The sequence below is a fragment of the Belonocnema kinseyi genome, chromosome 6 (genome assembly GCF_010883055.1).
Source record: "Belonocnema kinseyi isolate 2016_QV_RU_SX_M_011 chromosome 6, B_treatae_v1, whole genome shotgun sequence".
Lineage (NCBI taxonomy): Eukaryota > Metazoa > Arthropoda > Insecta > Hymenoptera > Cynipidae > Belonocnema > Belonocnema kinseyi.
In genome coordinates this window covers 11,647,424-11,662,770 of record NC_046662.1, presented here as the reverse complement: position 1 = coordinate 11,662,770, position 15,347 = coordinate 11,647,424, and the positions used below count along the sequence as shown (strand labels likewise).

Sequence of the window (15,347 nt, the reverse complement as noted above, 5' to 3'; positions counted from 1 at the left end):
ATCTGATACTTTACCAACGTATGAGAAGAAATTATTATTTAAACAATTTTGATAAACAAATGTATATTTCCGATACTTATGCAGGAATAGGATTATTATTTTCTGCAGTAAGTTAGAAATGTCTTGCCAATGACCCATCACACCTTCGATTAATACATTTAATGACCTTGGTTTTTTTAGCTCACTCCGCAAAAAAATTTATTATTAAGAAATGTTCAAATTTTGAATTTACTTATAAATATTGTGTAAACAATCGAAAAATTTTTCCTAATTAGCAAAATGTGACAAGAAGGAATAATTGGCAAGACATTTATTGTTGATTCCGCAAAAAAATACTTTTTATAGAAAAATGGTCAAACTGAGCATTTCTAAATAATATTGTTTAAATAATGAACAGTTATTGTTGATTGGACAAACAAGGGAACAGTGAGTCATTGGTAAGCCATTTCTAGCTTATTCCACGAAATAAATAAGCTTGTTTCTGCAAAAGTGACCGAAATGTACATTTGTTTATGAAAATTGTTTAAATAATTCACTTTTTTTATCTGTTGGCAAAGTTAAATAGCAAAGAGTCATTGGAAATACATTTTCCGCTGATTTCGCAAAGAAAATGGCCTTATTCGGGAAATAATTCAAAATATAAATTTGTTTATAAATATTTTTTAAACAATTAACAGTTGTTGTTAGTTTAAAAAAATGGCAGCAAAGAGTCATTAGCAAGATATTTTTGGTCCATTCTGCAAAAAAATGGAGTTTATTCATTATGATACACAAAAACTATACATTTGTTTATAAAAACTGTTTAAATAATTCTGCCAAGTAGCAGATACTTTCAAATAAACATAATTAGGCATACACTTCTTTCATATTCTATATAAAAACTGTGAATTTAAAAAAAATTATCATTGCGAATAACAAAAAATGACTTTTGTTCATTAATTTATTTTAAATATTATAAACAATATTTTTCTCACTCTAACCCACTGAAAAACTATTGCTAGATAGTAATTACACTAAATGAGGCTCTTCCTTACTCAATTCGCGGATCTAACAAAAAAAGGTACATTTGAAAAGTTACGATAAAAATATTGTCTATTTTGTTATTGAATAACAAAATTTGGTTCAGCCAAATTTAAATTCTCGCACCGATCCATTGAAAATTGAAGTGTAGATAGATCAACGAAATCACCAAATTTAAAAAAATTTTAAGTTTATTGTAAAATAAAAAACGAAATTGAAAAAAAAATTCTTTAACTTTCATTTAAAAACTGCTTTAATCTGTTAAAAATTGTAAACCCTAGCCTAATTTTTACAGGAGAACTTACGAACCCTGCCCCCCCCCCTCCCTAAAAGTGTAAATTTTTTTTGAACAGCCCTTGATGATTTTATTAAAATTTTTAGAAAATGGATAACCAACATCATGAAGGAAATGACGAAGGCAAAAATAAAAGCGAATGGGGACCAAGAAAAATATTTTTTGCGTCGGTTAATAGTATAAACCACGTATTAATATTGTTTCTAACTGCATATATTCTCTACTTGGGCTGGGATTTGTCCAAAAATACGAATATTCATGCAGTTTTCTGTACACTCGGAGTAAGTACTTTTTAATTATATAACAGAAGCATCCTTTCTAAATTTCTTGGAATCTTTAAAAATACCAAAAGATATTTAAAATCCCTGAAATCTCTTCAATTGATTAAAATCTATTAAAAATCCTCTGGAATGTTTTTAATTAATCTAAAAAAGTTCTTGTAAGTTCCATAAAAAGTTTAAAATATCCTAAAACCTTTAAAATCCTACGAAATAAAAAATTCTTTGAAATATTGTCAAATGCTGTATAAAAACTTGGTAATTCTTTTGAATTTTTAAAAATATGCTAGAAGCTTTCTAGTACTTCGAAATTAAAGACAATTTGGATTTTTTAAATATCCTTTAATCTTTAAAATCTGCTAAAATTCCTTCGATTTATTGAAATATATTAATAATTTCGTGGAATCTTAATAAAACTAAAATCTTGAAAAGTAAAAAAATTAATTTCAATCTCTTTAAATATTTGAAATATTTTAAATTTAAATGTATTTAAAATATATTTAAAACTTCTAAGAATTATTTTTAAAACTCGAAATTACTGAAAATCCTTAAAATCCCTTCAAATTATTAACATCTATTGGAAATTACTTGAAATCTCCTAAAAGCACCTAAAATGCAAACAAATTTTAAATCCCTGGAAATCCTTTGAGTTTAATGGCTTCTATTAAAAATTCCTTATAATCTGTTTAATAACCGATATCACATGAAATTCTTGCAATTTCCCGAAATATCTTAAAACCGTTGAAATCCCTTCAATTTACTGAAAAATATTAAAAATTCGTAAGAATTTTTTTAAAGCCCTGAAATTCCTTAAAACCCTTAAAATCACTTTAATTTATTGAAATGATTTGAAAATTCCTAAGTACTTCTTTGAATACACTCAATTAATAATTTTTGGTATTCCTTTAATATATTGAAATCTATTAAAGATTCCTTAGCCTCTTTTATAATTTTAGAAATTACTTGAAATCCCTGAAACTTAATTAAATATATCGAAAATTCCTAAAAATTATTTTAAATGCCCAAAATTACCTAAAATCCTTGGAATTTTTTTAAATTATGGAAATCTATTAAAATTTCTAAGAATCTTCTGAAATATCCGAAATTTCTTCAAATGCTAGAAATCCCTTTAATCCATTTGAATATATAGAAAATTCTTTGAAATCTTCCGACATATCTTGAATTTTTTTATGCATCCAAAATTTCTTAAAATAAAATATATATTAATGTACCTTAAAATATCTCAAAATCTTTGTAATCTCTTCAATTTATTTGAATCTATTACAAACTCCTTGGAATATTTGAAATAACTGAAATTACTTAAAATCCTTGGAATCTCTTTAATTTATTACAATATATTGAAAATGCCTGAGAATTTTTTTAAATACCCGAAATTACCTAAAATCCTTGGAATTACTTCAAATTATTGAAATCTATTCAAAATTCCCGAAATTCCTTAGAATCCTTTGAACTCCCTTTAATTCACTGAAATATATAGAAAATTATTTGGAATCTTCCGAAATTTTTTATTCCTTAAAAATTCCTTAGAATCTTATAAAATAAAATAAAATTCTTCTTTGTCTTGGAAGTCTCTTCAATTTATTCGTATTGTATTGAAAAATCCTCGGAAAATTTTAACATACCAGAAATTTCTTCAAATTCTGGAAAACCCTTCAATTTATTGAAATATATGGAAAATTTCTAAGAATTTTTTTAAATGACCGGAATTACTTTAAATTCTTGGAATTCTTGCAAATTATTGAAATCTATTAAAGACTCCTTAGAATCTTTTAAAATACCCGAAATTACTTAAGATCCTTGAAAGCCCTCTAATTTATTGAAATATATTGAAAATTCTTTTCAATCTTTCGAAATATCTCGATATTTTTTATTTTTCAAAAATTCCTTGTAATCTTTTAAAATCATGTCAAACATTTCAAATTCTTAGAAATCCCTTCAATTTAATTGAAGCTATTGAAAATTCCTTGGAAGCTATCAAAATACCAATAATTTCTTAAAATTCTTGAAATCCCTTCAATTTATTGAAATAGATTGAAAATTTCTAAGAATTTTTTTAAATGCTCGGAGTTACTTAAAATCCTTAGAACTTCTTCGAGTTGTTGAAATATCCTAAAGAATCTTCAGTATCTTTTAAAATACCCGAAATTTCTTAAGATCCTTGAAACCCCTCCTATTTATTAAAATATAATATAAATTCTTTGCAATATTTCGAAATATCTTTTAATGTTTTGTCTTCGAAAATTCCTTGTAATCTTTTTAAATAACATTAGATATTTCAAATATTTTGATATCTCTTCAATTTGTTTGAAATATATTACAAATTTCGAAAAAAATTTTAAATACCCAAAATTACCTAAAATACTTAGAATTCCTTTAAAATTTGAAATTTATTAAAAATTTCTAAGGCTCTTTAAAAATACTCGAAATTCCTTAAAATCCTTAAAATCCCTTATATTTATTGAAATCTATTGAAAATTAATTATAATTTTCTTAAATGCCCGAAATTACCTTAAATGATTGAAATTTCTTCCAATTATTGAGATCTATTTAAAACTCCTAAGTATCTTCTTAAATACCCTGAATTGTTTTAAATTCCTGAAAATACTTCAATTTATTTAAATCTATTAAAAATTCCTTGGAATCTCCTAAAATACCCGACATTTCTTAAAATTCTTGAAATCCTTTCAATTTATTGAAATATACTGAAAATTCCTAAGAATTTTTTTAAATCCTCGAAATTACCAAAAATCCTTGGAATTCATTCAAATGATTTCAATCTATTCAAGTCTCCGTAGCATCATTTAAAATACTTGATATTCCTTAAATTCCTTGAAATCCCTTAGAATTCCTTAGAATCTTTTAAATTACTTAAGATATATTTAACATTTTTGGAAATTGCTTCAATTTATTTGAAATTTCTAAGAATTTTTTTTTAATGCCCCAAATTAGAAATGACATAAAATCCTTAGAAATCCTTCGAAATTTGAAATTTATAAAAAATTCCTTAGAATATTTTAAAATACCCGATATTCCTTAAAATCCTTGAAATGTTTTATTACTAAAAAATTCCTTCGATTCTTATAAAATAACATAAAATATTTCTTACCCTTAGAAGTCCCTGCAATTTATTTTAATTCTATTAAAAATTCATTGGAACCTTTTAAAATAATATAAAGCATTTCAAAAACTTGGAAATACCTTCAATTTGTTTGAATCTATTCAAAATTCTTTGGAATCTTTTAAATACATGAAATTCCTTAAAATCCTTGAAATCCCTGCAATTTATTTCAAATACATTGAAAATTTATTTAAAAAATTTTATTTACCGGACATTACCTGCAATCCTTGGCATCCCTTCAATTTATTGAAATTAATTTGTCAAATACTTTGAAATTATTTCAATTTATTTGGATATATTAAAAATTCTTCAAAATCTTTTAAAATACCCTAAATTCTTTAAATCCCGGAAAACACTTCAATTTATTTGAATCTATTAACAATTCTTTGGAATCTCTTAAAATACCCGACATTTCTTGGAAATCTTAAAAGCCTTTCAATTTATTGAAATATATTGAAAATGCCTAAGAATTTCTTCAAATTCTCGAAATTACATAAATTTGTTGGAATTCATTCAAATTATTTAAATCTATTAAAGACTCCTTAGCAACATTTAAAATACCCGAAATTTATTAAAATCCTGGAAGCCCCCATTAATTTATTAAAAAATATTGAAAAATCTTTGCGATCTTTTGAAATATCTTTATATTTTTTAGTCCTCAGAAATTCCTTGCAATCTTTTAAATAATATAAAATATTTCAAATGTTTGGAAATCCCTGAAATATATTTGGATTGTATTAAAAATTCCTTGAATTTCTCCTAAAATCACCTAAAATATTTCAGATTCTTGGAAATCCTTTCAATTTATTTGAAATTTATTAAAAATTTCGAAAGAATTTTTTAAATACCTGAAATTACTTAAACTCCTTGGAATCCCTGCAAATTATTAAAATCTATTAATGACTCTTCGGCATCTTTTAACATACGCAACATTTTTTAAGATCCTTGAAATCCCTTTAATTTATTAAAATATGTATTGAAAATCCTTTACAACCTTTCGAAATATCTTGATATATTTTATATCTCAAAAATTCTTTGGAATCTTTCTAATACATGAAATTACACAAAAAATTAGAATTCCTTTATATGTTGAAATTTATTGAAAATTCCTAAGGATCTCTTAAAATACCCGATATTTCAAAAACCCTTGAAATCTCTTTAATTAATTGAAAAATACATCAAATCCTTTGCAATCTTTCGAAATAGTATCTTGAAATTTTGTATTCCTAAAAAATTCCTTAGAATCTTCTAAAATAATATAAATTATTTCTTATCATTGGAAGTCCCTGTAATTTATTTGAATTGCATTAAAAGCTCTTTGGATTTTTCTAAATACATGAAATTCCTTAAAATTCTTAAAATCCCTGCAATTTATTTGAAATATATTGAAAATTCCTAAAAAAAATTTAAATGCCCAAATTAGAAATTACCTAAAACCGTTAGGAATTCTTCGAATTTTAAAATTGATTAAAAATTTCTTAGAATATTTTATAATACCGGTATTCCTTAAAATTCTTGAAATTCCTTTAATTGACAGAAACATATTAAAAATCCTTTGCAATCTTTCAAAACATCTCGAAATTTTTTATTCTTAAAAAATTCCTTAGAATCTTCTTAAATAACGTAAATTGTTCCCTGGAAATACCGTCAATTCATTTGAACCTATTCACCCTTTTTGGAATATTTTAAATACATGAAATTCCTTAAAATCCTCGAAATCCCTGAATTTTATTTGAAATACGTTTAAAATATATGAGAATTTTTGCATTTACCCGAAATTACCTAAAATCCTTGGAATTCCTTCAATTTATTAAAAATTCTTTAAAATCTTTTAAAATACCCTACATTCCTTAAAATCCCTGAAAACACTTCAATTTATTTGATTCTATTTAAAATTCTCTCGAATCTCTTAAAATACCTGAAATTTCTTTAAATTCTTGAAATCCTTTCAATTTATTGAAAAATATTGAAAACTCCTAAGAATTTTTTCAAATCCTCGAAATTACCTAAAATCCTTGAAATTTATTCCTTTAAATCTATGAAAGACTTCTTAGCATCTTTTAAAATACTTAAAATTCCTTAAAATACTTGAAATACCTTTAATTTATTAGAATATATTGAAAATCCTTAGCGATCTTTCGAAATATCTTGAAATTTTTTAGTCCTCGAAAATTCCTTGGAATCTTTTAAAAGACGAAAGATATTTCAAATTTTTAGAAATCCCTGCAATTTCTTTGGATTGCATTAAATATTCCTTTAATTTCTCCTAAAATTACCTAAAATATTTCAGATTCTTGGAAATCCTTTTAATTTATTCGAACTACATTGAAAATTTCTAAGAATTTGTTTAATACCCGAAATTACTTAATCTTCTCAATTGGTTAAAATCTATTAAAAAATCCTTAAAATCTTTTAAAATGTCCTAAAATTCTCAAATATTTCAAATCTTTGGAAATCCTTTCTTAATTTTTTTAAACACACTTTTTATAATTATCATTAGAATAAGAATTAAAATTAAATCCTCTTATAATATTCTGAGATTAAAAGCATTTCTCTTTCAAATCCCTTTTTATCAGAGAGCAGGGTAATGCAGAACTACTGAACTGAAAATTCTTCAAGTTTTCTGGATATTTGTCAAGATCAAATAGCTTTCTATAAGAACTGGTCATACGTAAGGAAACGGAAAATATTCTATGAATTTCAAAAGTGAGAGCAATTCTTTTGTTCTAAATCCATATTCCAGGGATCAAACGGTCGTTTAATATGCCAAATAGGAAAAATGTCAAATAAAGATGTTGCAATACATTCTTATTTGAATTATATTAAATATTCTCTGCTGAAAAATGAAGTTATATTGCTAAAATGATCAATTATTTTTATTTGAATTAGCCAGATAAGGTGACTTTTAATTAACTTAGCTGTAAATTTCCTCAACACATTAAAAAAATGTTAAAACATTTTAAAAATGTGAATTTTTAATTTAGAGGATTAATTTTCTACCACAATAATTGAATTCCAAATCCAAAAAGAGAAATTTTTAACAAAGCAGTTACATTTATAAACAAAAAAAGTCATTTTTAACAAAGTAGTGCTACTTTTATCATTCAATTGTTCATATTTTTTTAAAAAAAGATTTTAATTTAATTTGAAACCCAGTTGAGTTTCACCAAAAAATACAGACTGTTAAACAAAACAGATTTTCCAAGCCGAAAGAGAGGGACAAGTTTGAAAAAAATTGATGAATGTTAAGCCAAACCGAAGAATTTTTCACGAAACAGTTAAATTTCAAACTATAAAATATGAATTTTTTCCAAAAAAGTTAATTTTGAATAGAAAAATATGAAGTTTCAAAATAATCAATAAATTTTTAATCAACCAGTTCAATGTTCAACTTAAAAGATGAATTTTTAACTCAAAGGAGTCTTTAACCCAAAAAATGAATTTTCAATAAAAAATATGAATTTTCATCAAAGAAATGTAATAGTTGATATTTCCGAAAAAAAATAATTTAATTTAAAGGGACAAGAACAATTTTCAAGTAAAGAGTCGAATTTTCAATCGAAAATATAAATTTTTAACCAAGATTATTACTGTTCTACAGAAAGGTCGAATTTTTAACAAGATCCATGAATTTTCAACAAAAATGATTAATTTTTTTATGAAGAAAAGATTAATTTTTTACAAAATACCTGATTTTTTAAACATAGAGATGAATTTACTACGAAGAGGATTAATTTTTTACCCAGAAGAAAAAGAATTTTTCTAAAAAATATGAATTTCTAACCAATTAGTTCAACGTTCCATTAAAAAAATAATAATAACTGAGTAAAAGGTAATGGTTAACATTTTTACCGAAAGAGTTTTTTATTTTGAATCAAGAAAGTTAAATTCAAATAAAAATTTGAATTTTCTAGCATAACAAAAAATTTTTCAACCGAAAATATGAATTTTCAACAAAATAGGCAAATTTCAAAATAAAGTTATTACTTTTAAACTAAAGTGATGAATCTTCAATTAAAATTGAAAAATTCTGAACAAAATAGTTAAATTGTCAATAAAAAAAGATTAATTTTTAACAAAAAAGTTGAATTTTTATCCAAAGAAATGAATTTTCAACCAAAAATATGATTTTTCAACAAAACAGTTAAATTGTCAATCAGAAAGATGAATTTTCAACTCAAATGATTGTTCAACCAGAAGTAAATAAGAATTAAAATAAAGGATTCTTAAATAAAAAATGTTTCCCAGTGAAAAAAGAAAACAAGTTTTGACCAAATTGTTGATTTTTACCACAAAAAGTTACTTTTTTAAAGAAAACATATAAATTTGTAACTAAGAAAGATTAATTCTTAAGAAAGGAATAGTATAATGGATTTTTCTACCGAAAAAGATTTTAATTTTCGATAAAAAAAAGTTGAATTAAATTAGAAGTGCAATTTAAAAAACGGGAAATTTTTCACTCGAAAATAATAATTTTTAACAAAAAGTTATTTTTAAAAACTAAAGTTAGTTTTTTAACAAAAAGTTTAATTTTTAACTAAAAAAATTCTAATTCATAACTAAATATATAAATGTTTAACCGAACAGTACCATTTTTAACTAATAAAGATGAATTTTCAAAAGGGGATGAATAATACTTTAACCTGAAGAGTTTTTAATTGCATATAAAAAAAGTTAAACTCAATCATAACAAGGCATTTTTACAAAACAGCTGAATTTTAATCTTGAAAATATGAATCTTTATTTAAAGAAAGTTGATTTTCTATAAAAAAAAAAAACTATAAATTCTCAACAAAATACATACATTTTGAAACAGTTTCATTTTTAACATGAGAAGATTATTACTAAAAAAAATGTTTTCAATTAGAGATTTTTTTAAAATATGAAACTTACATCAAAAGGGTTACACTTTTCACGAAAAAGCAAATATTCTGCAAAACATTAAGTTTTTAATCCCAAAATATGAGTTTGGAAAAGTAAGGTCAGTTTTAACTCAATTTTTTCCCCTCGCTGCCCCTATACCCCTCCCTTAATTTCCTCTAATTTATCCTCCCCTCATTTTCTCTCACTTACTTCTTATTTTCCCTTCCCTTGTTTCCGCTTACTTTGTGTGCTTCCCTTTTCCCTCATTTTCTCTTGCTTCCCATATTTATCCTTCCTTCACTTCTCCTAAGTGCCCTCTCTTTATTTTACTTAACTTCTCCTTCCCTTAATTTCTTTAATCTTACCTTTCCTCATTTCCCCTCATTTGTTCTGCTTCCCTACAACCACGTAACTTCTCTTCGCTAGTTTTTCTTCCCCTTCCCTTATTTCTCCTAACTTCACCTACTTTCCTTCCCCTACATTTATTTAATCTTGCTTCCCCTATTTTTCTATCTTCCCTTAAACCCCTTAACTTACCCTAGCTAGTCTCGTTTTCCCTTTCGTAATTTCTGCTTACTTATCCTGTTTCCATTTTCCCTCTTTTTCTCTTGCTTCCTATATTTTTCCTTTCCTTACTTCTCCTAATTGCCCTCTCCTTATTTTACTTAAATTCTCCTCACCTTATTTCCTTTAATTTTACGTCTTCTCATTTCCTCTCATTTCCCTTGATGCCCTACAACCCCGTACCTAACCCTCGCTAGCCTTACTTCCCCTTCAATCATTTCCCCTAACTTCACCTAATTCCTCTCCCCTAGTTTTATTTGATCTTGCATCCCCTATTTTTCTTCACCTCATTTCGTTTAATTGCCGTCTTCACATTTTCCCTCACTTCTTTTCGACTTATTTCCCCTAATTCTCCCTTCCCCCATTTCCCCTCCCTCACCCTGCTACCCTACAACCTCCTAACTTCTTCTAGCTAGTACTACTTCCGCTTCCGTTAATATTTCCTTAATTGACCCACTTTTCCTTCCGTACTTTTATTTCTTCTTGCATCCCCTATTTTTACTTACCTTAAGGACGCACAGTGTGGCAAAAAAAATGTCCGTGGACAAATTGATTTTCAGAAGAAAATTGTTATCCAATCTAACCTTTTTTTAAATTCAAAACTAATAAAATTTCACATTAAATTATCATGCACGATTTTTAAATGTTTGTTTTTTTTGTTTACTTCATAACAAAAATGAAAAAAATTTGACTTTTGAAGTATAACGGTTTAAAAAAAATGCTTTGATTCAATCAAAAACACCTATAAAACTGAAAGAAACTATCCAAAAATATTTCTAATAGCAATCCAAATGTTAAAAAATTTATTGAATTTGTTATAAACAAATAAGTGAATGAAAATGGTTTTGTGTCGATTGGCGGCGATTTGTCACTTGATTCGCACTAAATTTGTACAATTAATAGACAAAAAGAGTTTTTGTTAGCTAAATTAATCAAAGCTAATAAACAACGTGCTATTTTTAAAGCAATTTTTATAAACAAATATCCATATCGGATATTTTTGATTGAATAAATAAAGTTTTTTCTCTGAAATTCATCAAATATTAGTTGCAAATAAAACCTAAGTATAAATTTGGCCACCAAATAATAATACATAATTGCTTACACTACCTTAATTAACAAATGCACTATTAGACTCATTTTTGTATTACAGTTTTCTTTGCATTACAGTTAACAATTCATTATTTTAAAGAACAATTCTTTACACAAAATTGTAATATTTATAAAATACCGTTTTTTTCAGGGAATTAATAGCCAGTTAATTAAAAATAATTTTTTCTATGAAACGATAACATTTAATAATTGTTTAACCAAGTGATGAATCACCTCCAATCTTTACGATTCCAATCTTTACGATTTACAATATTCACTTATTTGTTTATAACAAATTCAATAAATTTTTTAACATTTTCACTGCTATTGCACTTTTTTTTGGATTCTTTTTTTGATTGAATCACAGCATTTTTTTCAAACCGGTATACTTGAAAAGTCATTTTTAAAATTTTGTTATTTAATAAAAAAAAAATATATAAGAAGTTCACGAACGTTTTTTCCCCCACTATGGGACAGACCATTACTTGACCCTGATTACGAATATCTTGGGTAGGCTTTCGAAATATGGCTCAATTTTTGTTGAAACAGTTTTGTAAACAATTTCATTATTTATAGAAAAAAGAAATTTATAAAATCATTTTTAACGTGGCTGAGCAAAAATAAAACCTTTTTGCGTTATGCACTTTTTTCGTACCATGAAACATTTGCAACGTACAGCTTTATAAACAAATAATTTTTTAATAAAATTGCCATATTTGCAAAGTGTTGCCTCAGAATCAATAATTTAGAAAAATTTAAAACTTATATACTGTCTATATCAAGGATAGATCTCTTAAAAAGAAAAAGAAATAATTCGATCGAATAAAAACATCTCCTTAAATTGTTGTTACAAATTTGTTATTTTTAAGAGGTATAACCGTTTAGACTCTTCATTTATTAATAAACAAACATTCAGCTTAACCAGTGTCATAATGTTGCTTCAAATTGTTGCTGAGGCTTTATCTAGAATTATTAACATAATTTGTTGCTCATAATTTCTTTTGCTTAATTTTTTATAACAGTTGATATAAATAATGAGCATCAATTAATGGACTTCAATTTTTTTTATTAATCGTTGACACATGAATAAACTTTCCACTTTCTTGATATTTTCTCGTACGACGAGCCATTATTTATTTATAGCCTTATAAACAATGTATTTTTTATAAACACACTTTTCATATTATATATCCCCTCATTGTTATAAAAAATATGGATTATATATAGAAAGTGCTACCCAAGATAATTACATTCTTTATGTTAAAATTAAGGAAATGAAAAAAGGTAATCGCTATTAACTTGAAAATTGTGGCTTTTAGGGGAGAGTGTGTTTATACAAAATACATTTTTTATAAGGCCATAAATAAATAGTGGCTGGTCGTACGAAGAAATATCACAAATATGAACAGTTTTATTCTGTGCTATGGATTAATAAAAAAATTATGAAAAAATAAATTTTTTTTATTGCGAGTTTTTGTTAATAAAAATAGTTGTAAACAATAAGCGTTAGATATCGAAAATGCTTCCCAAGATGATTAAATTCCTTATGGTAAAATTAAGGATATAAAAAAAGGTTGATCGCTAATAACTTGAAAATTCTGTCTTCTAGAGGAGGGTGTGTTTATAAAAAATAAATTGTTTATAAGGTTGTATAAATAATGGCTCGTCGTACGAAAAAAATATCAGGAGAGTAAAAAGTCTGACCATGTGTCCAGGATTAATAAAAAAAATTAGAGTCAGTTCTGGTAATTGATGTTGGTTATTTATATCAATTTGTATAAACAATATAGCGCAAGAAATGATGAACAACAAATTATGGTAATAATGCTAGATGAAGCTTCTGCAACAATTTGAAGCAACATTATGACACTGGTTGATCTGGAGGATTGCTTATTAGTAAATAAAGAGTCTAAACGGTTTCCTCTTAAAAATAACAACTTTTTAACAACAATTTAAGGAGAGAAGTTTTTATTCGATCGAATGATTTCATTTCCTTTCAAGAGATCTATCCTTGATATAGACAGTGTACAAGTTTAAAATTTTTCTGAATTATAGATTCTGAGGTAACACAGTGCAAATATGGCAATTTTTAAACAAATAGGATTTTTGTTAAATTTCAATTGAAAAGAGAGAACAGAAGATATTAACTCATTCACAAATTTATTTTATTCAAATCTCACTTTGTACTTTTATTGAAATCTAAAGTTTGAAACTTAATCAGAGCAGTCTTCTACCTATATTGACTTTAGGTCACTGTTGTTATTTACAAAAGTTCAGTCTCTCACAGTTTAAATGCAAACAAATCGTGCGATTCAAGGGAAGAAGAGAAGGAAATGTTGTTCTGCGCAGTATAAAGTAAACAGAGACTTCCCTGACAGAAATTCTAAGTCTACCTTCAACCCATTTCAGTACTACTCCTATAAACTAAGAAAATAAAAAAATCTCAAGGAGCGAATAATTAAAGGCCTTAGGCTACAGAAAAGAGATTTAAAAAAAATTAAAAAATGCTTATCGTTCTCTGTAGCCAAAATTAAAAAGCGAATACTATTTATCAATTAATAAAAAATTGAAAATAAATTTCTTATCTCACAAATTGAAATTTTTTATAATTTAAATTATCGTTATTAATTTTATCAAATAAAAATTTGCAAATAGAAACAATAAAATTCAAATTAGAAATTAAAAATCAATAAAATAATAATAAAATTTTTAATTATAATCCGTTGATATTGTATTAAAAATATCTGAAGATTTACAGGTTGTTTTAAACTAGTTAAATAAAAATTAGGCACAAAATGCAATTATAATATTAGTTTTTAAGGCTCAGCCCCATAAGTCTGTTTCATAGGGTTCCAAAAAACTCACAAGAGAAAAAATGGGTTTTGCGAATTTTTCGCGCTAATAATGATTTTTTGGCGTTTTTTTAAAAAGCAAATTTTTTCTGAAACGTAAAATACTGCCTGCTGATGATTAGATGTTTAAATAAATTTGTAAATAATTTATTATTATTGTAAGCAATTTTAACTTACAATAGAGTTAGAAAGTCGCGGTTCTTAATTAAAATTAACTTTGTTTAAATTTTCAATCAGAGTAAGGTAAATTATTAATGAAATTGAACAAAATTAATTGTTAAACAAATTCTCTATTATTGTTAATATAATATTCAATTTGAATAATGCTAGAAAATTGCGTTTTTTTCTTCAATTTCCAACTATTTATCTACTTTACACTTGGAGTAAGTTAAAAATTATTTGAATTTAACAAAATAAATCATTTTAACAAATTATAATTGCTTATAACTACCTACTCTTTTTGACAAAATAAGTTGTTTAAAAAATGTATTATTGTTTATAACTCTCTTCTCTTGGATAATTGCTAGAAAGTAGCGGCTTTCTATAAAGAGTCTAACTTTTTGTATACTTTTCACTTGGTGAAGTAACAATTAATGCAAGTTAATAAACATTTCAATTTAAAAATTAATTATTGTTTATATCTTACTTCTCCTATGGTAATGCTAGAAATTTGCTAGATTTTCTGACATTTTCAGCTGTTCTTTGACTTTCTAATAAGGAAAAAATTATAAATATTAAAATTTTTATTAATTTAAAGAAACATGCTTTCAGTAAGTACTTCAGCAAATATTTATATTTGATATGATCTATATAGAAAATTTAAAGGATATTTTAAATTTCTTTTTTATTTCAGGAAAAACTGTTCACAAAGAAGAAAGAAATTGTCTAAAATATGATTATCTCTAATGTTTATTTTTTATGTGTTCATAACTAAAAAGGCAAAATCAATGCTTACTTTTTAGAAAAACCCACTACTTTATTGCACTTATTCAAGAGAAGATAGTTATAAACAATAATAAATTATTTAAGGCCATGTGATAAGTGGGTTACGTGACTAGATCCCTACATTACCGACACTTTTTTTATTTCCTAACTTATTTTTACTCAAAGCACCACATAGAGTTAAAAATTTGGGATAATGAATAAGAAGCACCAAATAAAAGTGGGTCTGTTCCTACATTTTAATAATTCTGAACAAACTTTTTTTTGTAAATAATTTTGTTCTAGTTTTTACAAATAAATTA

The 15,347-nt window shown here is 25.2% G+C and overlaps 1 protein-coding gene across 1 annotated transcript in view; it reads left to right on the top strand.

Moving 5' to 3' along the window:
• The window catches only part of LOC117174850 (cytochrome b561 domain-containing protein 2-like), an 85,245-nt gene that overhangs the window by 9,005 nt on the left and 60,893 nt on the right, over window positions 1–15,347 (top strand). Inside the window, exon 2 of the mRNA XM_033364239.1 lies at window positions 1,402–1,596. Coding sequence (XP_033220130.1) covers window positions 1,405–1,596 — 192 coding nt within the window. The 5' untranslated portion in view covers window positions 1,402–1,404. The remainder of the gene's footprint in view (window positions 1–1,401; window positions 1,597–15,347) is intronic.